This window comes from Pleurodeles waltl, chromosome 6 (genome assembly GCF_031143425.1).
Source record: "Pleurodeles waltl isolate 20211129_DDA chromosome 6, aPleWal1.hap1.20221129, whole genome shotgun sequence".
NCBI lineage: Eukaryota > Metazoa > Chordata > Amphibia > Caudata > Salamandridae > Pleurodeles > Pleurodeles waltl.
The window spans coordinates 1,714,262,296-1,714,287,765 of NC_090445.1; the positions used below are offsets into that span (position 1 = coordinate 1,714,262,296).

A 25,470-nucleotide genomic window follows, 5' to 3' on the forward strand; every position below is an offset into this window, starting at 1 on the left:
CCCCGCTGCTCTGGGGCTTCCCGCATTTCTCCCGCTGCTGGTGTAAATCTCCGGGGGGCTGCCATTTTGCAGCCTCGTGCCCGCGCGCACGTCCCGGTTCTCCGCGCTCCTCCCGCTCTCGTGCGGGCTCGCCCAGACCAGCGGCTCCGTGAGCGTCCCCAGGACCGGTCGCACCTTGCAAGAGGTCTAAGCTCCCGGTTGGGAGTGCCCTAAAGCAGTGGTTCCCAACCTGTGGTCCGGGGACCCCTGGGGGTCCGCGAAGCCTTCTCAGGGGGTCCTTGAGAGCCTAGAAAATTAAAAAATATTAACACATATTGACAAATTAGGTCCCCAGCTTCCAGTACTGACTCAGACGGGGGTCCTCGGATTTCCATAATGATTCAGTAGGGGTCCCTGGGTTCCATTAATGTTAAAGTGGAGGTCCACCGAAATCAAAAGGTTGGGAACCACTGCCCTAAAGGATCGTTTTGCTGGGTCCGAGTCGGAGCTCCTCGCTTACGCGTCCGACTCGGTCGCCATCTTGGCTCCTCCCCATCTGTGCCTCATACATACATACATTCCATTGCTTCTTCCTTGCATCTTGTCTTCTGACAGCCGCTACCATCATCCCAGCAAAAGGAAACTCTGATGGATGTTGCTGTGCGCTACAAATTCGATAAACAGAGTTAAATTAATTGTCGGTCTGGAGTTATTAGTTGTAAATGTAGGTCTATTCTCATTTGTGAGTTTATTACTCTGGTTGTGTGAGTTTATTATTCATAGTTGTAGGTGCAGGTTTGTTATTCTTGTGACATTTCTACTCAGCATGGTGTGAGTTTTTTACTTATAGTTGTAGGTGTGTGCATCTGTTCACTCGCTGCTGTAAATATCATCGCAAGGACCAACCTCCCAGATTGTTTGTGTGTACTGGTGCATTTGATGACCTGCCCCGTTGTCACTCTTCGCCCTTCTGTTGGTGTGTCTCATCCCTTTCTTAGGGTCATCTTGAACTAGTAACATCTTATCTGATACAGTCGCTCTTCCTCAAGGAGTTTTTGGCCGAACCTTAAACGTACCCCCCATTTATCACAGCCAAGGTAACGTGGCAGGAAATATGCAGTTAGGGAGCACATTGGATCATATTTTACAACCAATATTTGTCTGTCTTTCTCCAAAGAATAATTGCATGAGCTTAGTTGATTAGAATAATTTGTTTTTTTGGTTCCTACTAAACAAAGTCCTTGCGATGTAGATCAGGTAAACATGCAGTGTGATAAATTCATTATAAGGACTGGATGTGAGGTTCCCTGTAATCCTGTCGCCGGGTCTGCATGATACAACACTACTTTGACATCATCTTGTGTCCCCTCCATCGAGCCTCTATGGGGAGCCCCAGCATCTGTCACCTTCTTTGGTCCTTTCTTTGAGCTTCTAGTAGCACCCTCAGTTTTTTGTATGATGGAGCTACCCGTGTAGTTGGGTCTGTGATCCGAGATGGCTGTTGTGAGGCTTCTCGTACCAGCCCCAACTACCCAGGATCCCCTCTGTGCGGGTGCACATGGGGCCTTGGAATTGTTGTGAAGTGGGGTACTCAAAGCATGTGCTGGAGAAAAAGTATTACAGGTAAGTAATTCCAAATAATGTAATGGTTAAATCCTAATGTTGTGATTGTTGTGTAATTGTAGTTATTGTGTTTCCTTGCAGTTGCCCCTCAAGCAGCGGTTACACGAAGAAAGAACGGCGATCACACCTTCCTCACCGGCTACGCATATGGATTTTATCCCAGAGACATTGAGGTGAAATGGGTCAGGAATGGTGTAGAGATTCCCTGGAAGTCGAGGGACATCATGCCAAACCCTGACGGGACCTACCAGGTCAGGACAACAGTGGAAGTTCAGAAAGGAGATGATGAGAAAACCTACAGATATGAGGTGTATCACAGCAGCCTGCCGGACACTGTGACCGTGATGTATGGTAAGTGCACTGTGGTCTGTAGCGGGGGATTGTGACGGTGGCCTACATATTGATTTCCCGTGGTCCCTGGTTTGTTCTGTTCCTGTCACAGGTGCCCGGCCCAGCCACAATAGTGGAGTACTGTTTTTGTAGGGAGGTTTGTGGGAATACTGGATGGTAGACATTTTGTGGATCCCTGCAGATTCCAGAAGTTTCCCTTACAGAAGTATGAGGAAAATGAAGGATTTTCACCAAAGAGCGGCATTCTGGGTAAGACAGCCTAGTGGGATCCATGCAGGTCCCCCCACCCTACCCTCCCCTGCAAGAATGGAATCAGGGATCTTTGTCACAGACTGGTGCTATCGTCTCTGTAGTTAGAGTTAGGATTCCCAGAGATTGGAATTCCTCTGATTTTTTACCATTAATAACTTTGCACCCGTTTGACAAATCTGCATGACAGTTTGAAGACCTGCACTTTTTTCTGCTTTGGCAGACAATGCAAACTTTTGCACGGATTCATCAAGAGGATGCAAAGAAAAAAAGGGGGGGCCCAAAACTCATTTTGGCCCCAGTATATTTCCTGTAGTCTTTCTACTCGCATGTAGCGGGCAAACGCCCAGTTGGATTTACACAAGGCAAGAGATATCAGTTACATGCCAATGGCAAAGCATCATGAAGTTGGCTAATGACTGCCTTTGCAAAAGTTAAAGGCAGCCACCTTGTGTAAAGTACACTTTGAGCCTCATTATGTCCCTAGCGGTCCGAACACTTTGGTGGCCGTCAGACTCCCACATTATGACCGTGGCGGTTGCGCCACGGTCAGACCGCCGGCACCGCCAGTTTCCCTCAACAGAAGGGGCTGGCCGTGCTGATCTGCCAGGGCAGTACTGCATGCAGCGCCGCCCTGGGAATTACGAGTCCCCTCCCTGCCAGCTTTTACATGGCCGATGCACGGCGGAGGCGGTTGCACGGCAGAGACGGGGTGCAGGGGGCCCCATGGGGGCCCTTTACTGACCATGCACTTGGCAGGGGCCCCCATGGCAAGCCCCGTCGCGCTTTTCACTGTCTGCTTTGCGACTTTACTGGAAGGGCCTTTTCGTCTGCCGAAGTCGTAATGAGGCCCTTTGTCTGAGTTCTGGGTTAGGGCCTTTAATATAGGTAAGTATAAGGTTTTCTATGTTTTCCCTACCTACTACCACTTTTTTTGTGGTAATAGGGTAAATTATTTATAAGCTTCTATATATTTAAAAAAAAATCAAGTATCGCAGTGCTATCTAGGGGGTACCGCGGTACTGATTTTTTCTTTTTAAATACATTTGTTAAAAAATTACATATAAACTGTACTACAGTATATTCCACACATATAGTACTACAATATTTTTACATTTTTTATTTTTTACAATAAAAGTCTACGGTGTACGGCTGTAATACTGGCACATTACATCGCTATTTCAAAAAAGTTTTTAAAAAATTGTTTTTTAAAATACAAGGTATTTGCTAGGCACTAGCGTGGTACTCTGTAAAGTTTGTAAAAAAAATATACATTAATAAATATCCATACATATTACCACTTCAATAAAGTGCTAATCGGTAGAAAACAACGACAAAAGCTATTACTTACCCATATCTAAGGCCCTAACCCAAAACTCAGCCAAAGTGTAGTAAAAATAATATGGCTGCCTTTTAATTTTGTAAAGAGAGCCTTTAGCCAATCATATACTGCCTCGTCATCACCATGTACCAATGTACACAGCGAAGTTACTGCGGGATACTGCACCCCAACATATAACTAAAGTTATTGTATTGCGTTATCCTTGCGTCACGCATGGCCTTGCATGGGCAACGCAGTACTTAAGTTACATTTACAAAGCAACCCAAGGCCACCATGCTTGGTCCTGGAAGCTTGGTAAATCTGGAGAAATGCCAGGTGGTGCAAATCACTGTCTTGCAACTCTGCACAACATATTGTACATTCCTGCCAAATTTCATGTACATCCGTACACCACTCCACTCTACAGTATTCCACTGCATGCAACTCCACTCCTTCCACGCCACTCTATGCTACTCAAGTATTTGCTATTCTACTATATGGCACTGCACTCTATGCCACTCCACTCTACGCCACTCCACTCTACTCCATTCTGTGCTGTTCCACTCTGTGCCATTCTACTCTGCACCACCACTCAATGCCAATCCGCTGCACGCCACTCCATTCTACATTGTTCCAGTGTATGCCACTCCACTGTACACCACTCCACTCTATGCCATTCCACTCCAGGCTACTCTACTCTATGCCCACTCCACTGTACGCTGCTCCACTCTACACTATTCTACTCTGCGCCACACTGTAGGAAAGTACCATCTTGCCTGGCATGTTACCCCCATATTTCACTGTATATATGTTGTTTTAGTCTATGTGTCACTGGGACCCTGCCAGGCAGGGCCCCAGTGCTCATAAGTATGTGCCCTGTATGTGTTCCATGTGTGATGCCTAACTGTCTCACTGAGGCTCTGCTAACCAGAACCTCAGTGGTTATGCTCTCTCTGCTTTCCAAATTTGTCACTAACAGACTAGTGACTAAATTTACCAATTCACATTGGCATACTGGTACACCCATATAATTCCCTAGTAAATGGTACTGAGGTACCCAGGGTATTAGGGTTCCAGGAGACCCCTATGGGCTGCAGCATTTCTTTTGCCACCCATAGGGAGCTCTGACAATTCTTACACAGGCCTGCCAGTGCAGCCTGAGTGAAATAACGTCCACGTTATTTCACAGCCATTTACCACTGCACTTAAGTAACTTATAAGTCACCTATATGTCTAACCTTCACCTGGTGAAGGTTGGGTGCAAAGTTACTTAGTGTGTGGGCACCCTGGCACTAGCCAAGGTGCCCCCACATCGTTCAGGGCAAATTCCCTGGACTTTGTGAGTGCGGGGACACCATTACACGTGTGCACTGTACATAGGTGGCTACCTATGTACAGCGTCACAATGGTAACTCCGAACATGGCCATGTAACATGTCTAAGATCGTGGAATTGTCACCCCAATGCCATTCTGGCATTAGGGTGACAATTCCATGATCCTCCGGGTCTCTAGCACAGAACCCGGGTACTGCCAAACTGCCTTTCTGGGGTCTCCATTGCAGCTGCTGCTGCTGCTGCCAACCCCTCAGACAGGTTTCTGCCCTCCTGGGGTCCAGGCAGCCCTGGCCCAGGAAGGCAGAACAAAGGACTTCCTCTGAGAGAGGGTGTAACACCCTCTTCCTTTGGAAATAGGTGTGAGGGCTGGGGAGGAGTAGCCTCCCCCAGCCTCTGGAAATGCTTTGATGGGCACAGATGGTGCCCATCTCTGCATAAGCCAGTCTACACCGGTTCAGGGATCCCCCAGCCCTGCTCTGGCGCGAAACTGAACAAAGGAAAGGGGAGTGACCACTCCCCTGTCCTGCACCTCCCAGGGGAGGTGCCCAGAGCTCCTCCAGTGTGTCCCAGACCTCTGCCATCTTGGAAACAGAGGTGTTTGTGGCACACTGGACTGCTCTGAGTGGCCAGTGCCAGCAGGTGACGTCAGAGGCTCCTTCTGATAGGCTCTTACCTCTCTTGGTAGCCAATCCTCCTTCCTAAGTAGCCAAACCTCCTTTTCTGGCTATTTAGGGTCTCTGCTTTGGGGATCTCACCAGATAACGATAACGAATGCAAGAGCTCATCAGAGTTCCTCTGCATCTCCCTCTTCACCTTCTGCCAAAGGATCGACCGCTGACTGCTCAGGACGCCTGCAAAACCGCAACAAATTAGCAAGACGACTACTAGCAACTTTGTATCGCTTCATCCTGCCGGCTTTCTCGACTGTTTCCAGGTGGTGCATGCTCTGGGGGTAGCCTGCCTCCTCTCTGCACCAGGAGCTCTGAAGAAATTTCATGTCGGGTCGACGGAATGTTCCCCCTGCAACCGCAGGCACCAAAAGACTGCATCACCGGTCCTCTGGGTCCCCTCTCAGCACGACGAGCGTGGTCCCTGGAACTCGGAAACTCTGTCCAAGTGACTCCCACAGTCCAGTGACTCTTCAGTCCAAGTTTGGTGGAGGTAAGTCTTTGCCTCCCCACGCTAGACTGCATTGCTGGGTACAGCGTGATTTGCAACTGCTCCGGCTCCTGTGCACTCTTCCAGGATTTCCTTTGTGCACAGCCAAGCCTGGGTCCCCGACACTCTAACCTGCAGTGCACAACCTTCTGAGTTGTCCTCCGGCATCGTGGGACTCCCTTTTCTGACTTCCCGAGGACTCTGGTTCACTCTTCTTCCAAGTGCCTGTTCAGGTACTTCTGCGGGTGCTGCCTGCTTCTGTGAGGGCTCCCTGACTTGCTGGGCGCCCCCTGTGTCTCCTCCTCCAAGTGGCGACATCCTGGTCCCTCCTGGGCCACAGCAGCACCCAAAAACCTCTACCGCGACCCTTGCAGCTAGCAAGGCTTGTTTGTGGTCTTTCTGCATGGGAACACCTCTGCAAGCTTCATCGCGACGTGTGACATCCATCCACCAAAGAAGTTCCTAGCTCTCTTCTTTCTTGTAGAACTCCAAGCTTCTTCCATCCGGTGGCAGCTTCCTTGCACCCTCAGCTGGCATTTCCTGGGCTCCTGCCCACTCTCGACACTGTCGCGACTATTGGACTTGGTCCCCTTGTCTTACAGGTACTCAGGTCCGGAAATCCACTGTTGTTGCATTGCTGGTGTTTGTTCTTCCTGCAGAATCCCCCTATCACAACCTCTGTGCTCTCTGGGGGTAGTAGGTACACTTTACATCTGCCTTTCAGGGTCTTGGGGTGGGCTATTTTTCTAACTCTCACTGTTTTCTTACAGTCCCAGTGACCCTCTACAAGCTCACATAGGTTTGGGTTTCATTCGTGGTTCGCATTCCACTTTTGGAGTGTATGGTTTGTGTTGCCCCTATACCTATGTGTTCCTATTGCAGTCTATTGTAACTTTACACTGATTGCATTACTTTTCTTGCTATTACCTGCATAATTTGGGTTTGTGTACATATATCTTGTGTATATATATTATCCTCATACTGAGGGTACTCAGAGATACTTTTGGCATATTGTCATAAAAATAAAGTACCTTTATTTTTAGTACTTCTGTGTATTGTGTTTTCTTATGATATTGTGCATATGACACCAGTGGTATAGTAGCTACTGCACCCGTCGCACCCCTGCAACTCCGCCGGCTCCATTCGGAGCCGGCTTCCTCGTTGCAGGGGCTTTCCCGCTGGGCAGGCGGGCGATCTTCTGGAGATCGCCCGCCGGCCCAGCGGGAAAGTCAAAATGACCCCCGCGGTCATTTGACCGCAGTGCGGTCTTTGGGTGGTTTCCTCCCGGCGGGCGGTGCCCACCGCCCGCAGGACTCGGAATGAGCCCCACAGTGCAGTAATGTACAGTGGAGTTGCATACAGTGGAATAGTGTAAAGTGGGTGGGGCAGAGTGGAATAGTGTAGAGCAGAGTGGCATAGTGAGTGGTGTGCATCTGAATAGCATACAGTGGAGTGGTGAGGCGTGGCAGAGTGGAACACCGTGAGTGGTGTGTGTGTAGGAGGCTGGCCTGGCTTGTAGTGGGTACCAGAGTTACTTAAACCCTGTGCCAGGTCCAGTTATCTCTTATTAGTGTAGAAGAGGTGATTCTAGCAGCTTAGACTGATAGAAGGTAGCTATGGCAAAGCAGCTTAGGCTGAACTAGGAGACATGTAAAGCTCCTACTATACCACTGGTGTCAAATGCACAATATCATAAGAAAACACAATACACAGAGTTACTAAAAATAAAGGTACTTTATTTTTATGACAATATGCCAAAAGTATCTCAGTGAGTACCCTCAGTATGGGGATAAGATATATACACAAGATATATGTACACAAACCAAAATTAGGTAAATAATAGCAAGAAAAGTAATGCAAACGGTGTAGAATTACAATAGTTTGCAATAGGAGCACATAGGTATAGGGGCAACACAAACCATATACTCCAAAAATGGAATGCGGGCCACAAATGGACCCCAAACCTATGTGAGCTTGTAGAGGGTCGCTGGGACTGTAAGAAAACAGTGAGGGTTAGAAAAATAGCCCACCCCAAGACCCTGAAAGGTAGGTGTAAAGTGCACCTACTATCCATGGAGAGCACAGAAGTCGTGATGGGGGATTCTGCAGAAAGAACAAACAACAGCAATGCAACAATAGTGGATTTCCAGACCTGAGTACCTGTAAGACAAGAGGACCAAGTCCAATAGTCGCAACAGTGTCGAGAGTGGGCAGGAGCCCAGGAAATGCCAGCTGAGGGTGCAAGGAAGCTGCCACTGGATGGAAGAAGCATGGAGTTCTGCAAGAAAGAAGAGAGCTAGGGACTTCTCCTTTGGAAGACGGATGTCCCACGTCGCGATGAAGCTTGCAGAGGTGTTCCCACACAGAAAGACTGCAAACAAGCCTTGCTAGCTGCAAGGGTCGTCGTAGAGGTTTTTGGGTGCTGCTGTGGCCCAGGAGGGACCATGATATCGCCACTTGGAAGAGGAGACAGAGGTAGCGCCCAGCAACTCAGGGAGTCCTCACAGAAGCAGACAGCACCGCAGAAGTACCTGAACAGGCACTTGGAAGAAGAGTGAACCGGAGTCCACGCAAAATCACAAAACTGAGTCCCACGACGCCGGAGAACAACTCAGAGGGTTGTGCACTGCAGGAAGGAGTGTTGGGGACCCAGTCTTGGCTGTGCACGAAGGAAATCCTGGAAGAGTGCACAGGAGCTGGAGCTGATGCAGATCACGCGGTACCCAGCAATGCAGTCTAGCGTGGGGAGGCAAGGGCTTACCTCCGCCAAACTTGGACTGAAGAGTCACTGGACTGTGGGAGTCACCTGGACAGAGTTGCTGAGTTCCAGGGACCACGCTCGTCAGGATGAGAGGGGACCCAGACGACCAGTGTTGCAGTCTTTTGGTACCTGCGTTAGCAGGGGGAAGATTCCGTCGACCCACAGGAAATTTCTTTGAAGCTTCTGGTGCAGGGTGAAGGCAGGCTACCCCCAGAGCATGCACCACCTGGAAACAGTCGAGAAAGCCGACAGGATGAGGCGCTACAATGTTGCTAGTAGTCGTCTTGCTACTTTGTTGCGGTTTTGCAGGCGTCCTGAGCAGTCAGCGATCGATCCTTTGGTAGAAGGTGAAGAGGGAGATGCAGAGGAACTCTGATGAGCTCTTGCATTCGTCATCTGAAGAATTCCCCAAAGCAGGGACCCTAAATAGCCAGAAAAGGAGGTTTGGCTACTAGGTTAGGAGGATTGGCTACCAAGAGAGGTAAGAGCCTATCAGAAGGCGCCTCTGACGTCACCTGCTGGCACTGGCCACTCAGAGCATTCCAGTGTGCCAGCAACACCTCTGAATCCAAGATGGCAGAGGTCTGGGACACACTGGAGGAGCTCTTGGCACCTCCCCGGGGAGGTGCAGGTCAGTGGAGTGGTCACTCCCTTTTTCTTTGTCCACTTTTGCGCCAGAGCAGGGCTGGGGGATCCCTGAACCGGTGTAAACTGGCTTATGCAGAGATGGGAACCATCTCTGCCCATCAAAGCATTTCCAGAGGCTGGGGGAAGCTACTCCTCCCCAGCCCTCACACCTATTTCCAAAGGGAGAGGGTGTTACACCCTCTCTCAGAGGAAGTCCTTTGTTCTGCCTACCTGGGCCAGGGCTGCCTGGATCCCAGGAGGGCAGAAACCTGTCTGAGGGGTTGGCAGCAGCAGCAGCTGCAGTGGAGACCCCGGAAAGGCAGTTTGGCAGTACCCGGGTACTGTGCTAGAGACCCGGGGGATCATGGAATTGTCTCCCCAATACCAGAATGGTATTGGGGTGACAATTCCATGATCTTAGACATGTTACATGGCCATGTTCGGAGTTACCATTGTGACGCTATACATAGGTAGTGACCTATGTATAGTGCACGCGTGTAATGGTGTCCCCGCACTCACAAAGTACGGGGAATTTGCCCTGAACGATGTGGGGGCTCCTTGGCTAGTGCCAGGGTGCCCACACACTAAGTAACTTTGCACCCAACCTTCACCAGGTGAAGGTTAGACATATAGGTGACTTATAAGTTACGTAAGTGCAGTGGTAAATGGCTGTGAAATAACGTGGACGTTATTTCACGCAGGCTGCACTGGCAGGCCTGTGTAAGAATTGTCAGAGCTCCCTATGAGCGGAAAAAGAAATGCTGCAGCCCATAGGGATCTCCTGGAACCCCAATACCCTGGGTACCTCAGTACCATATACTAGGGAATTGTAAGGGTGTTCCAGTATGCCAATGTAAATTGGTGAAATTGGTCACTAGCCTGTTAGTGACAATTTGGAAAGAAATGAGAGAGCATAACCACTGAGGTTCTGGTTAGCAGAGCCTCATTGAGACAGTTAGTCATCACACAGGTAACACATACAGGGCACACCTATGAGCACTGGGGCCCTGGCTGGTAGGGTCCCAGTGACACATAGAACTAAAACAACATATATACAGTGAAATATGGGGGTAACATGCCAGGACTATCACGCCTTCTGTGCTCTTTGGGGAACTTTAGTGCACTTTGCACTCACTTTTCAGGGTCTTGGGGTGGGCTATTTTTCTAACCCTCACTGTTTTCTTACAGTCCCAGCAACCCTCTACAGGGTCACATAGGTTTGGGGTCCATTCGTGGTTCGCATTCCACTTTTGGAGTATATGGTTTGTGTTGCCCCTATCCCTATGTGTCCCCATTGTATCCTATTGTAACTATACATTGTTTGCACTGTTTTCTAAGACTATACTGCATATTTTTGGTATTGTGTACATATATCTTGTGTATATTTGCTATCCTCATACTGAGGGTACTCACTGAGATATTTTGGCATATTGTCATAAAAATAAAGTACCTTTATTTTTAGTATATCTGAGTATTGTGTTTTCTTATGATATTGTGCAAGTGACACTAGTGGTACTGTAGGAGCTTCACTCGTCTCCTAGTTCAGCCTAAGCTGCTCTGCTAAGCTACCATTATCTATCAGCCTAAGCTGCTAGACACCCTATAGTACACTAATAAGGTATACCTGGGCCTGGTGCAAGGTGTAAGTACCCCTTGGTACTCACTACAAGCCAGTCCAGCCTCCTACATTGGTTGTGCAGCGGTGGGATAAGTACTTTGTAACTACTTACCACTTTTGTCACTGTACTTTTCATAAGAGAAAAATATACAAAACAAGTTCAGTATATGTACACCTAACCAAAAAGTTTTGCATTTCCTCTTCTCACTCTTTTCTAAGTGCTGAAAAGTACCTCTAAACTTTCTAAAAGTTCTTAAAAAGTTTAAAAAGTTTTTTCTGTCTTTCCAAAAGTTCTGAAAAACTTTTTTCTCACTTTTTCTATCACTTAAACACTGTCTAAAATGTCTGGCACAGGCCAAACTGTTGATCTGTCCAAACTTGCTTATGATCACCTTAGCTGGAAAGGAGCAAGGAGTCTCTGCATAGATAGAGGTTTAAGTGTAGGGAAGAATCCTCCTAGAGAACTGTTGGTTAACATGCTTATAGAACAGGATAAGGCCAGATGTGCCACTTCTGTTGAAAAAGTAGCTAATGGTTCCCAATCTGATCCAGGGACACCCCTAGAAAAAGATTCAGGAAAGAAACTTCCTAGCCTGCCCATTACCAGACAACCTAGCATAGCTGGTGCTGATGTAGAGTCACACCATACTGATAGTGTTGTCTCACATCATAGCAAGAGTATTCCTTCTCATCATAGTAGAAGTGATGTTTCTGTTAACCAAGCTGTTAGGATGCCTTCTGTTAGGGACAGGTCTCCTTCTGTTCATTCTCAACATACTTCTGTTTCAAGGAATGTCCCACCCACCCACCCTGATGACAGAGTGTTAGAAAGGGAGCTCAATAGATTGAGAGTGGAACAAACCAGACTGAAGCTCAAGAAGCAACAGCTGGATTTGGATAGGCAGTCCTTAGAAGTGGAAAGGGAAAGACAGAAATTGGGTTTAGAAACCCATGGTGGCAGCAGCAGTATTCCCAATAGTCATCCTGCAAGAGAGCATGATTCTAGGAATCTGCACAAGATAGTTCCCCCTTATACGGAGGGGGGGTGACATTAGCAAGTGGTTTGCTGCACTTGAGAGGGCCTGTGCTGTACAGGATGTCCCTCAAAGGCGGTGGGCTGCTATCCTATGGCTATCATTTAGTGGAAAAGGTAGGGATAGGCTCCTTACTGTGAAAGAAAGTGATGCCAATAATTTTACAGTTCTTAAGAATGCACTCCTGGATGGTTATGGCTTAACCACTGAACAGTACAGGATGAAGTTCAGAGAGACCAAAAAGGAGTCTTCACAAGACTGGGTTGATTTTGTTGACCATTCAGTGAAGGCCATGGAGGGGTGGTTACATGGCAGTAAAGTTACTGATTATGAAAGTCTGTATAACTTGATCCTGAGAGAGCATATTCTTAATAATTGTGTGTCTGATTTGTTGCACCAGTACTTGGTGGACTCTGATCTGACCTCTCCCCAAGAATTGGGAAAGAAGGCAGACAAATGGGTCAGAACAAGGGTGAACAGAAAAGTTCATACAGGGGGTGACAAAGATGGCAATAAGAAGAAGGATGGTAAGTCTTCTGACAAGGGTGGGGACAAATCTAAAAATGAGTCTTCATCAGGCCCACAAAAACACTCTGGTGGGGGTGGTGGTCCCAAATCCTCTTCCAATCAAAACAAAGAAAAGAAACCATGGTGCTATTTATGTAAAATAAAAGGCCATTGGACAACAGATCCCAGTTGTCCAAAGAAAAGCACCAAGCCTCCTACCACTACAACCCCTACTGCTACACCTAGTGTCCCTACTAATAGCAGTGGTGGTGGGAGCAAACCTACTAATAGCCAATCCAAGGGAGTAGCTGGGCTCACTATTGGTAACTTAGTTGGGGTTGGTCTGATTAGGGAGACCACAGAGGCTGTGTTAGTCTCTGAGGGGGCTATTGATTTAGCCACCTTGGTTGCTTGTCCCCTTAACATGGATAAGTACAAGCAACTACCCCTAATAAATGGTGTTGAGGTTCAGGCCTACAGGGACACTGGTGCCAGTGTTACAATGGTAATAGAGAAACTGGTCCACCCTGAACAACACCTACTTGGTCACCAGTACCAAGTAACCAATGCTCATAACAACACCCTTAGCCACCCCATGGCTGTTGTGAATTTCAACTGGGGGGGGGTTAGTGGCCCAAAGAAAGTTGTGGTTGCCTCAGATTTACCTGTAGACTGTCTATTAGGGAATGATTTGGAGACATCAGCTTGGGCAGAAGTGGAGTTGGAGGCTCATGCAGCCATGCTGGGCATTCCAGGGGATATTTTTGCTTTGACCAGGGCTCAGGCCAAAAAGCAAAAAGGACAGGGTGACTTGGATCCTGGAAGAATGGACCAAGTGCTCCCTAAAGCTAGGGGTAGCAAAGGTAAATCACCACCTACTATCCCTCCCTCTACAGTGGATTCAACTTCAGAGGAAGAAGAATTCCCACCCTGTGCAGAACCTACACCAGAGGAGCTGGAAGCAGACACTGCTGAGCTTTTGGGTGAAGGGGGGCCTGCCAGGGAGGAGCTGAGTGTGGCACAGCAGACCTGCCCCACACTAGAGGGTCTAAGACAGCAAGCTGTCAAACAAGCAAATGGGGATGTCAGTGACTCTCACAGAGTTTACTGGGAGGACAACCTCTTGTACACTGAAGCAAGAGATCCAAAACCTGGAGCTGCCAGGAGATTGGTGATTCCTCAGGAGTACAGAAAGTTCCTCCAAACTCTTGCTCACAACATTCCCTTAGCTGGACATTTGGGGCAAATGAAAACTTGGGACAGGCTTGTTCCCTTGTTTCATTGGCCTAGAATGACTGAGGACACAAAAGAATTTTGCAAGTCCTGTGAAACCTGTCAAGCCAGTGGCAAGACAGGTGGCACTCCAAAGGCACCCCTTATTCCACTGCCTGTGGTTGGGGTTCCCTTTGAAAGGGTAGGGGTTGACATAGGTGGCCCCCTTGACCCTCCTACTGCTTCAGGCAATAGGTTTATCTTGGTGGTAGTGGACCATGCCACCAGATATCCTGAAGCAATTCCTCTAAGGACCACTACAGCTCCTGCAGTGGCAAAGGCCCTCCTGGGAATCTTTTTCAGGGTGGGCTTCCCAAAAGAGGTGGTATCAGACAGGGGAAGCAATTTCATGTCTGCTTACTTAAAGGCCATGTGGAAGGAGTGTGGTGTGACATACAAGTTCACTACACCCTATCATCCACAAACAAATGGACTGGTAGAGAGATTTAACAAAACTCTCAAAGGCATGATTATGGGACTCCCTGAAAAACTCCGCAGGAGATGGGATATCCTTTTACCATGCCTCCTTTTTGCTTACAGGGAGGTAACCCAGAAAGGAGTGGGCTTCAGCCCCTTTGAACTCCTATTTGGGCACCCTGTGAGAGGTCCTTTAACACTTGTTAAGGAGGTTTGGGAACAACCTTTAAAAGCTCCAAAGCAAGACATAGTGGACTATGTACTTGGCCTCAGATCAAGGATGGCTGAGTACATGAAAAAGGCCAGTAAAAACCTTCAGGCCAGCCAAGAGCTCCAGAAGCAATGGCATGACCAGAAGGCTGTTTTGGTTCAGTACCAACCAGGGCAGAAAGTGTGGGTCTTGGAGCCTGTGGCCCCAAGAGCACTCCAAGATAAATGTAGTGGACCCCACACAATTGTTGAAAAGAAGGGTGAAGTCACCTACTTAGTTGACTTAGGCACTGCCAGGAGTCCCCTTAGGGTGCTCCATGTCAATCGCCTGAAACCCTACTATGACAGGGCTGATCTCACCCTGCTCATGGCAACTGATGAGGGACAGGAAGAAGACAGTGATCCTCTCCCTGATCTCTTCTCTTCCACAGAACAAGATGCTCTGGTGGAAGGTGTTGTACTAGCAGATTGTCTCACTGCTGAGCAGAAAGACCACTGTATTAATCTCCTGGGTCAGTTTTCTGAACTCTTCTCTACTGTGCCAGGTACCACTTCTTGGTGTGAGCACACTATAGATACTGGAGACAGCTTGCCTGTCAAAAGTAAGATCTATAGGCCGCCTGAACATGTCAGAGACTGCATAAAGCAAGAGGTGCAGAAAATGTTAGAACTGGGAGTGGTTGAGCACTCTGAAAGTCCATGGGCCTCTCCTGTGGTACTTGTACCAAAACCTCATTCCAAAGATGGAAAGAAAGAAATGCGGTTTTGTAAAGCCTACAGAGGTCTCAACCAGGTAACCAAAACTGATGCTCAGCCTATACCCAGGGCAGATGAGGTCATAGATACATTGGCATCTGCCAAGTATCTAAGCACTTTTGACTTGACTGCAGGGTATTGGCAGATCAAATTATCAGAAGATGCAAAAGCTAAAACTGCATTTTCAACCATTGGAGGCCATTACCAATTCACAGCAATGCCTTTTGGATTGAAAAATGCACCTGCCACTTTTCAGAGGTTGGTGAACACAGTCCTTCAAGGGCTGGAAGCTTTTAGTGCAGCATATCTGGACGATATAGCTGTCTTTAGTGCCAGCTGGGATGATCACCTGGTCCACCTATGGAAAGTTTTAGAGGCCCTGCAAAAGGCAGGCCTCACTATCACGGCTTCAAAGTGCCAGATAGGGCAGGGGAAGGTGGTTTATCTGGGACACCTAGTTGGTGGGGAACAGATTGCACCACTAGAGGGGAAAATCCAAACTATTATAGATTGGGTTCCCCCTACTACTCAGACTCAAGTGAGAGCCTTTTTAGGCCTCACTGGGTACTACAGGAGGTTCATAAAGAACTATGGCTCCATTGCAGCCCCTCTTAATGACCTCACATCCAAGAAAATGTCTAAGAAGGTATTATGGACAGCAAACTGTCAGAAAGCTTTTGAGGAGCTGAAGCAGGCCATGTGCTCTGCACCTGTCCTGAAAAGCCCTTGTTACTCTAAAAAATTCTATGTCCAAACTGATCCATCTGAATTAGGAGTAGGGGCAGTCCTATCACAACTTAATTCTGAGGGCCAGGAGTAACCTGTTGCTTTTATTAGCAGGAGGTTGACCCCTAGAGAAAAGCGTTGGTCTGCCATAGAGAGGGAGGCCTTTGCTGTGGTCTGGGCACTGAAGAAGTTGAGGCCATACCTGTTTGGCACTCACTTCATTGTTCAGACAGACCACAAACCTCTACTTTGGCTAAAACAAATGAAAGGTGAAAATCCTAAATTGTTGAGGTGGTCCATATCCCTACAGGGAATGGACTATACAGTGGAACATAGACCTGGGAGTACCCACTCCAATGCAGATGGACTCTCCAGATATTTCCACTTAGACAATGAAGACCCATCAGGTAATGACTAGTCTTATTGTCCTTCGTTTGGGGGGGGGGGGGGGTTGTGTAGGAAATTACCATCTTGCCTGGCATGTTACCCCCATTTTCCACTGTATATATGTTGTTTTAGTTGTATGTGTCACTGGGACCCTGCCAGCCAGGGCCCCAGTGCTCATAAGTGTGCCTGAATGTGTTACCTGTGTTATGACTAACTGTCTCACTGAGGCTCTGCTATCCAGAACTTCAGTGGTTATGCTCTCTCATTTCTTTCCAAATTGTCACTAACAGGCTAGTGACCAATTTCACCAATTCACATTGGCATACTGGAACACCCTTATAATCCCCTAGTATATGGTACTGAGGTACCCAGGGTATTGGGGTTTCAGGAGATCACTATGGGCTGCAGCATTTCTTTTTCCACCCATAGGGAGCTCTGTCAATTTTTACACAGGCCTGCCACTGCAGCCTGAGTGAAATAATGCACACATTATTTCACAGCCACTTTCACTGCACTTAAGTAATTTATAAGTCACCTAAATGTCTAACCTTTACTTAGTAAAGGTTAGGTGCAAAGTTACTTAGTGTGTGGGCTCCCTGGCACTAGCCAAGGTGCTCCCACATTGTTCAGGGCAAATTCCCCGGACTTTGTGAGTGCGGGGACACCATTACACGCGTGCACTACACATAGGTCAATACCTATGTGTAGCTTCACAATGGTAACTCCGAATATGGCCATGTAACATGTCTAAGATCATGGAATTGCCCCCTCTATGCCATCCTGGCATTGTTGGCACAATCCCATGATCCCACGGGTCTGTAGCTCAGACCCGGGTACTGCCAAACTGCCTTTTCAGGGGTTTCACTGCAGCTGCTGCTGCTGCCAACCCCTCAGACAAGTGTCTGCCCTCCTGGGGTCCAGCCAGGCTTGGCTCAGGAAGGCAGAACAAAGGACTTCCTCAGAGAGAGGGTGTTACACCCTCTCCCTTTGGAAAAAGGTGTTAAGGCAGGGGAGGAGTAGCCTCCCCCAGCCTCTGGAAATGCTTTCATGGGCACAGATGGTGCCCATTTCTGCATAAGCCAGTCTACACCGGTTCAGGGACCCCTCAGCCCTGCTCTGGCTCGAAACTGGACAAAGTAAAGGGGAGTGACCACTCCCCTGACCTGCACCTCCCCTGGGAGGTGCCCAGAGCTCCTCCAGTGTGCTCCAGACCTCTGCCATCTTGGAAACAGAGGTGCTGCTGGCACACTGGAGTGCTCTGAGTGGCCAGGGCCAGCAGGTGACGTCAGAGACTCCTTCTGATAGGCTCCTTCAGGTGTTGCTAGCCTATCCTCTCTCCTAAGTAGCCAAACCCTCTTTTCTGGCTATTTAGGGTCTCTGCTTTGGGGAATTCCTTAGATAACGAATGCAAGAGCTCATCAGAGTTCCTCTGCATCTCTCTCTTCACATTCTGCCAAGGAATCGACTGCTGACCGCGCTAGAAGCCTGCAAAACTGCAACAAAGTAGCAAAGACGACTACTGCAACTCTGTAACGCTGATCCTGCCGCCTTCTCGACTGTTTTCCTGGTAGTGCATGCTGTGGGGGTAGTCTGCCTCCTCTCTGCACTAGAAGCTCCGAAGAAATCTCCCGTGGGTCAACGGAATCTTCCCCCTGCTACCGCAGGCACCAAAGAACTGCATCACCGGTCCCCTGGGTCTCCTCTCAGCACAACGAGCGAGGTCCCTTGAATCCTGCAACTCTGTCCAAGTGACTCCCACCATCCAGTGACTCTTCAGTCCAAGTTTGGTAGAGGTAAGTCCTTGCCTCCCCACGCCAGACTGCATTGCTGGGAACTGCGTCTTTTGCAGCTACTCCGGCCTCTGTGCACTTCCGGCGGAAATCCTTTGTGCACAGCCAAGCCTGTGTCCACAGCACTCTAACCTGCATTGCACGACTTTCTAAGTTGTCCTCCGGCGGCGTGGGACTCCTTTGTGCAACTTCGGGTGAGCACCATTTCACTCCTCTTCGTAGGTAGTGCCTGTTCCGGCACTTCTGTGGGTGCTGCCTGCTTCTGAGAGGGCTCCTTGTCTTGCTTGACGCCCCCTCTGTCCCCAGACGCAATTGGCGACATCCTGGTCCCTCCTGGGCCACAGCAGCACGCAAAAACCCTTACCGCATGATTTGCAGCTAGCAAGGCTTGTTTGTGGTCTTTCTTCAGGAAAACCCTTCTGCACGACTCTCCACGGCGTGGGGGATCCATCCTCCAAAGGGGAAGCCTCTAGCCCTTGTCGTTCCTGCAGAATCCTCAGCTTCTACTGTCCAGTAGCAGCTTCTTTGCACCCACAGCTGGCATTTCCTGGGCATCTGCCCATCTCCGAATTGCTTGTGACTTTTGGACTTGGTCCTCTTGGTCCACAGGTACCCTCGACTGGAAATCCATTGTTGTTGCATTGCTGGTTTGTGTCTTTCCTGCAGAATTCCCCTATCACGACTTCTGTGCTCTTTGTGGAACGTTAGTGCACTTTGCACTCACTTTTCAGGGTCTTGGGGTGGGCTATTTTTCTAACCCTCACTGTTTTCTTACAGTCCCAGCGACCCTCTACAAGGTCACATAGGTTTGGGGTCCATTCGTGGTTCGCATTCCACTTTTGGAGTATATGGTTTGTGTTGCCCCTATCCCTATGTGTCCCCATTGCATCCTATTGTAACTATACATTGTTTGCACTGTTTTCTAAGACTATACTGCATATTTTTGGTATTGTGTACATATATCTTGTGTATATTTGCTATCCTCATACTGAGGGTACTCACTGAGATATTTTGGCATATTGTCATAAAAATAAAGTACCTTTATTTTTAGTATATCTGTGTATTGTGTTTTCTTATGATATTGTGCAAGTGACACTAGTGGTACTGTAGGAGCTTCACTCGTCTCCTAGTTCAGCCTAAGCTGCTCTGCTAAGCTACCATTATCTATCAGCCTAAGCTGCTAGACACCCTATACACTAATAAGGGATACCTGGGCCTGGTGCAAGGTGTAAGTACCCCTTGGTACTCACTACAAGCCAGTCCAGCCTCCTACATGAGGTCATTAAGAGGGGCTGCTATGGAGCCATAGTTCTTTATGAATCTCCTGTAGTACCCAGTGAGGCCTAAGAAGGCTCTCACTTGAGTCTGAGTTGTAGGGGAACCAAATCTATGATAGTTTGGATTTTCCCCTGAAGTGGTGCAATCTGTTCTCCACCTACCAGGTGTCCCAGATAAACCACTTTCCCCTACCCTATCTGGCACTTTGAAGCCTTGATAGTGAGGCCTGCCTTTTGCAGGGCCTCCAAAACGTTCCACAGGTGGACCAGGTGATCATCCCAGGTGGAGCTAAAGACAGCTATGTCATCTAGATATGCTGCACTAAAAGCCTCCAACCCTTTCAGGACTGTATTCACCAACCTCTGAAAAGTGGCAGGTGCATTTTTCAAACCAAAGGGCATTACTGTGAATTGGTAGTGCCCTCCAGTGGTAGAAAATGCAGTTTTTGCTTTAGCATCCTCTGATAACTTGATCTGCCAATACCATGCAGTCAAATCAAAGGTGCTTAGATACTTGGCAGATGCCAGTGTATCTATTAGCTCATCTGCCCTGGGTATAGGGTGAGCATCAGTTTTAGTTACCTGGTTGAGACCTCTGTAGTCAACACAAAATCTCATTTCCCTTTTCCCATCTTTGGAATGAGGCTTTGGTACAAGTACCACAGGAGAGGCCCCTGGACTTTCAGAGTGCTCAACCACTCCCAGTTCAAGCATTTTCTGAACCTCTTTTTTTATGCAGTCCCTGACATGGTCAGGCTGCCTATAGATCTTACTTTTGACAGGCAAGCTGCCTCCAGTATCTATAGTGTACACACACCAAGAAGTGGTGCCTGGCACAGTAGAAAAGAGTTCAGAAAACCGACCCAGGAGATTTATGCAGTGGTCTTTCTGCTCAGCAGTAATCTGCCAAAACTACATCTTCCACTAGAGCATCTTGTTCTGTGGAAGAGAAGAGATCAGGGAGAGGGTCACTCTCTTCTTCCTGTCATAGTAGGGTTTCAGGCGATTGACATGGAGCACCCGTAGGGGACTCCTGGCAGTGCCCATGTCAACCAAGTAGGTGACTTCTCCCTTTTTCTCAACAATAATGTGGGAACCACTCCATTTGTCTTGGAGTGCTCTTGGGGCCACAGGCTCCAAGACCCACACTTTCTGCCCTGGTTGGTACTGAATCAGAACAGCCTTCTGGTCATGCCATTGCTTTTGGAGCTCTTGGCTGGCCTGAAGGTTTTTACTGGCCTTTTTCATGTACTCAGCCATCCTAGATCTTAGGCCAAGTACATAGTCCACTATGTCTTGCTTAGGAGCTTTTAAAGGTTGTTCCCAACCCTCCTTCACAAGTGTTAGAGGACCTCTTACAGGGTGTCGAAATAGGAGTTCAAAGGGGCTGAATCCCACTCCTTTTTGGGGTACCTCCCTGTAAGCAAAAAGGAGGCAAGGTAACAGTACATCCCATCTCCTCCGGAGTTTTTCAGGGAGTCCCATTATCATTCCTTTGAGAGTTTTATTAAACCTCTCAACCAGTCCATTTGTTTGTGGATGATAGGGTGTGGTGAACTTGTATGTCACACCACATTCCTTCCACATGGCCTTTAAGTAAGCAGACATGAAATTGTTTCCCCTGTCTGATACCACCTCTTTTGGGAAGCCCACCCTGGAAAAGACTCCTAGGAGGGCCTTTGCCACTGCAGGAGCTGTAGTGGTCCTTAGAGGAATTGCTTCAGGATATCTGGTGGCATGGTCCCTACCACCAAGATAAACCTATTGCCTGAAGCAGTAGGAGGGTCCAGGGGGCCAACTATGTCAACCCCTACCCTTTCAAAGGGAACCCCAACCACAGGCAGTGGAATAAGGGGTGCTTTTGGGGTGCCACCTGTTTTGCCACTGGCTTGACAGGTGACACTGGACTTACAAAATTCCTTTGTGTCCTCTGACATTCTTGGCCAATGAAACAAGGGAACAAGCCTGTCCCAAGTTTTCATTTGTCCTAAATGTCCAGCCAAGGGAATGTCGTGGGCTAGAGTTAGGAGGAACTCTCTGTATTGCAAGGGAATGACCAATCTCCTGGCTGCTCCAGGTTTAGGGTCCCTTGCCTCAGTATACAAGAGGTTGTCCTCCCAGTAAACTCTGTGAGAGTCACTGACATCCCCATTTTGCTGTTTGACAGCTTGCTGTCTTAGACCCTCTAGTGTGGGACAGGTCTGCTGTGCCACACTCAGCTCCTCCCTGGCAGGTCCCCCTACACCCAAAAGCTCAGCAGTGTCTGCTTCAAGCTCCTCTAGTGTAGGTTCTGCACAGGGTGGAAATTCTTCTTCCTCAGTAGTTGAATCCACTGTAGAGGGAGGGATAGTAGGTAGTGTTTTACCTTTACTAACCCTAGCTTTAGGGAGCACTTGGTCCATTGTTCCAGGATCCAAGTCACCCTGTCCTTTTTGCTTTTTGGCCTGAGCCCTTGTCAAAGCAAAAATATGCCCAGGAATGCCCAGCATTGCTGCATGAGCCTCCAACTCCACTTCTGCCCAAGCTGATGTCTCTAAATCGTTCCCTAGTAGACAGTCTACAGATAAATATGAGGCAACCACAACTTTCTTTGGATCAGTAACCCCCCCCCAGTTGAGATTCACAACAGCCATGGGGTGGCTAAGAGTGTTGTTATGAGCATCAGTCACTTGGTACTGGTGACCAAGTAGGTGTTGTTCAGGGTGGACCAGTTTCTCTAATACCATGGTAACACTGGCACCTGTGTCCCTGTAGTCCTGAACCTCAACACCATTTATTAGGGGAAGTTGCTTGTACTTATCCATATTAAGGGGACAAGCAACCAAGGTGGCCAAATCAATGACACCTTCAGAGACTAACACAGCCTATGTGGTCTCCCTAACAAGACCAACCCCAAATAAATTACCAAAAGTGATCCCAGCTACTCCCTTGGATTGGCTATTAGTAGGTTTGCTCCCACCACCACTGCTATTACTAGCGACACTAGGTGTAGCAGCAGGGGTTGTAGTGGTAGGAGGCTTGGTGCTTTTCTTTGGACAACTGGGATCAGTTGTCCAATGGCCTTTTACTTTACATAAATAGCACCATGGATCTTTACTTGATTTGAAGAGGATTTGGGCCCACCACCCCCACCAGAGTTTTTTTGTGGGCCTGATGAAGTCTTATTTTTAGATTTGTCCCCACCCTTGTCTGAAGACTTACCATCCTTCTTCTTGCCATCCTTGTCACCTCCTGTATGAACTTTTCTGTTCACCCTTGTTCTGACCCATTTGTCTGCCTTCTTTCCCAATTCTTGGGGAGAGGTCAGATCTGAGTTCACTAGATACTGGTGCAACAAATCAGACACACAATTATTAAGAATATGCTCTCTCAGGATTAAGTTATACAGGCTTTCATAGTCAGAAACGTTACTGCCATGTAACCACCCCTCCAAGGCCTTCACTGAATGGTCAACAAAGTCTACCCAGTCTTGTGAAGACTCCTTTTTGGTTTCTCTGAACTTGAACCTGATCCTGTACTGTTCAGTGCTTAAGCCATAACCATCTAGGAGTGCATTCTTAAGAACTGTAAAATTATTGGCATCACTTTCCTTAACAGTAAGGAGCCTTTCCCTACCCATTCCACTGAAAGATAGCCATAGGATAGCAGCCCACTGCCTTTGAGGGACCCCCTGTACAACACAGGCCCTCTCAAGTGCAGCAAACCACTTGTTAATGTCATCCCCCTCCTTGTAAGGGGGAACTATCTTGTGCAGATTCCGAGAATCATGCTCTTTTACAGGATTACTATCTGTAATACTGCTGCTGCCACCATGGGGTCCAAACCCCAACCTCTGTCTTTCTTTTTCTAAGTCAAATGCTTCCCTGTCTAGATCCAGCTGTTGCTTTTTCAGCTTCAGCCTGGAATCTTCCACTCTCAATCTATTGAGTTCCCTTTCTAACACTCTGTCTTCAGGGTGGGCGGGTTCAACATGCCTTGACACAGAAGAATGGTGTGAATGAACAGAGGGAGACCTGTCCCTAACAGATGGCACTCTAACAGCCTGGCCTAAAGGAGTAATCTCTATACTGTGATGAGAACTCACCTCTGTACCAGCCCTGCTAGGTGGCCTGCTAAGGGGCAGGTTGGGAAGGTTCCCTTCTAACACTTTTACTGGGGCTGCCCCAGAATCAGAGTGTGAAACATCAGCTAACTTCTCACCAGATGTGCCAGCTATGGTCCTATCATGTTCAATGAGCATATTAACTAACAATTCTCTAGAGGGATTCTTCCCTACCCCTAAACCTCTATCAATGCAGAGACTCCTTGCACTTTTCCAGCTAAGGTGGTCATAGGCAGTGCTGGTCAGATCCAGAGGTTGACCTGTACCAGACATGATAGAAAAAAGGTTTAAGGGACAGAAAAAGAAAGAAAAAGTTTCAGAACTTTTTAAGGAACAGAAAAAACTTTTTCAACTTTTAAGAAACTTTTTGAAAGTTTTAGAGGTACTTTTCAGCACTTAGCAAAGGAGTAAGAGAAGAAAAGCAAAACTTTTTGGTTAGGTGTACATACACTGAACTTGTTTTGTATATTTTTCTCTTATGAAAAGTACAAAATGACAAAGTAGTAAGTAGTTGGAAGTACTTATCCCACTGCTGCACAACCAATGTAGGAGGCTGGCCTGGTTTGTAGTGGTACCAAAGAGTACTTACACTCTGCACCAGGTCCAGTTATCCCTTATTAGTGTAGAAGAGGTGTCTAGCAGCTTAGACTGATAGAAAAGGTAGCTTAGCAGAGCAGCTTAGGCTGAACTAGGAGACGTGTAAAGCTCCTACTATACCACTGGTGTCATATGCACAATATCATAAGAAAACACAATACATAGATATACTAAAAATAAAGGTAATTTATTTTTATGACAATATGCCAAAAGTATCTCAGTGAGTACCCTCAGGATGAGGATAGCAAATATACACAAGATATATGTACACAATACCAAAAATATGCAGTAATAGCAATAAAAAGCAATGCAAGCACTGTACAGTCACAATAGATTGCAATGAGAGCACATAGGTATGGGGCAACACAAACCATATACTCTAGAAGTGGAATGCGAACCACGAATGGACCCCAAACCTATGTGAACTTGTAGAGGGTCGCTGGGACTGTAAGAAAACAGTGAGGGTTAGAAAAATAGCCCACCCCAAGACCCTGAAAATTGGGTGCAAAGTGCACCTAAGTTCCCCATAGAGCACAGAAGTCGTGATAGGGGAATTCTGCAAGGAAGACCAACACCAGCAATGCAACAACGATGGATTTCCGGACGAGAGTACCTGTGGAACAAGAGGACCAAGTCCAAGAGTCACGATCAAGTCGGGAGTGGGCAGATGCCCAGGAAATGCCAGCTGTGGGTGCAAAGAAGCTGCCACCGGATGGTAGAAGCTGTGGATTCTGCAAGAACGAAGAGGACTAGGAACTTCCCCTTTGGAGGATGGATGTCCCACGTCGTCAAGAAGCTTGCAGAGGTGTTTCTGTGCAGAAAGACCGCAACCAAGCCTTTCTAGCTGCAAGGGTCGCGTTTAGGGTTTTTGGATGCTGCTGTGGCCCAGGAGGGACCAGGATGTTACCAATTGCGTGAGGAGACAGAGGGTGCGCCCAGCAAGACAAGGAGCCCACTCAGAAGCAAGCAGCACCCGCAGAAGTGCCGGAACAGGCACTATGAAGAAGAGTGAACCGGAGCTCACCCGAAGTCACAAAAGAAGGTCCCACGACGCCGGAGGACAACTCAGGAGGTCGTGCACTGCAGGTTAGAGTGTCGGGGACCCAGGCTTGGCTGTGCACAAAGGAAATCCTGGAAGAGTGCACAGGAGCCGGAGAAGCTGCAAATCACGCGGTACCCAGCAATGCAGTCTAGCGTGGGGAGGCAAGGACTTACCTCCACCAAACTTGGACTGAAGAGTCACTGGACTGTGGGAGTCACTTGGACAGAGTTGCTGAGTTCCAGGGACCACGCTCGTCGTGCTGAGAGGGGACCCAGAGGACCGGTGATGCAGTCTTTTGGTGCCTGCGGTTGCAGAGGTAGGATTCCGTCGTC

The 25,470-nt window shown here is 48.1% G+C and overlaps 1 protein-coding gene across 1 annotated transcript in view; it reads left to right on the plus strand.

Annotated features, from left to right (window-relative positions):
- LOC138301433 (class I histocompatibility antigen, Gogo-OKO alpha chain-like) overlaps positions 1-25,470 on the plus strand; it is a 425,484-nt gene that overhangs the window by 314,517 nt on the left and 85,497 nt on the right. Inside the window, exon 4 of the mRNA XM_069241925.1 lies at positions 1,684-1,953. Within this exon, the coding sequence (XP_069098026.1) occupies positions 1,684-1,953 (270 nt within the window). The remainder of the gene's footprint in view (positions 1-1,683; positions 1,954-25,470) is intronic.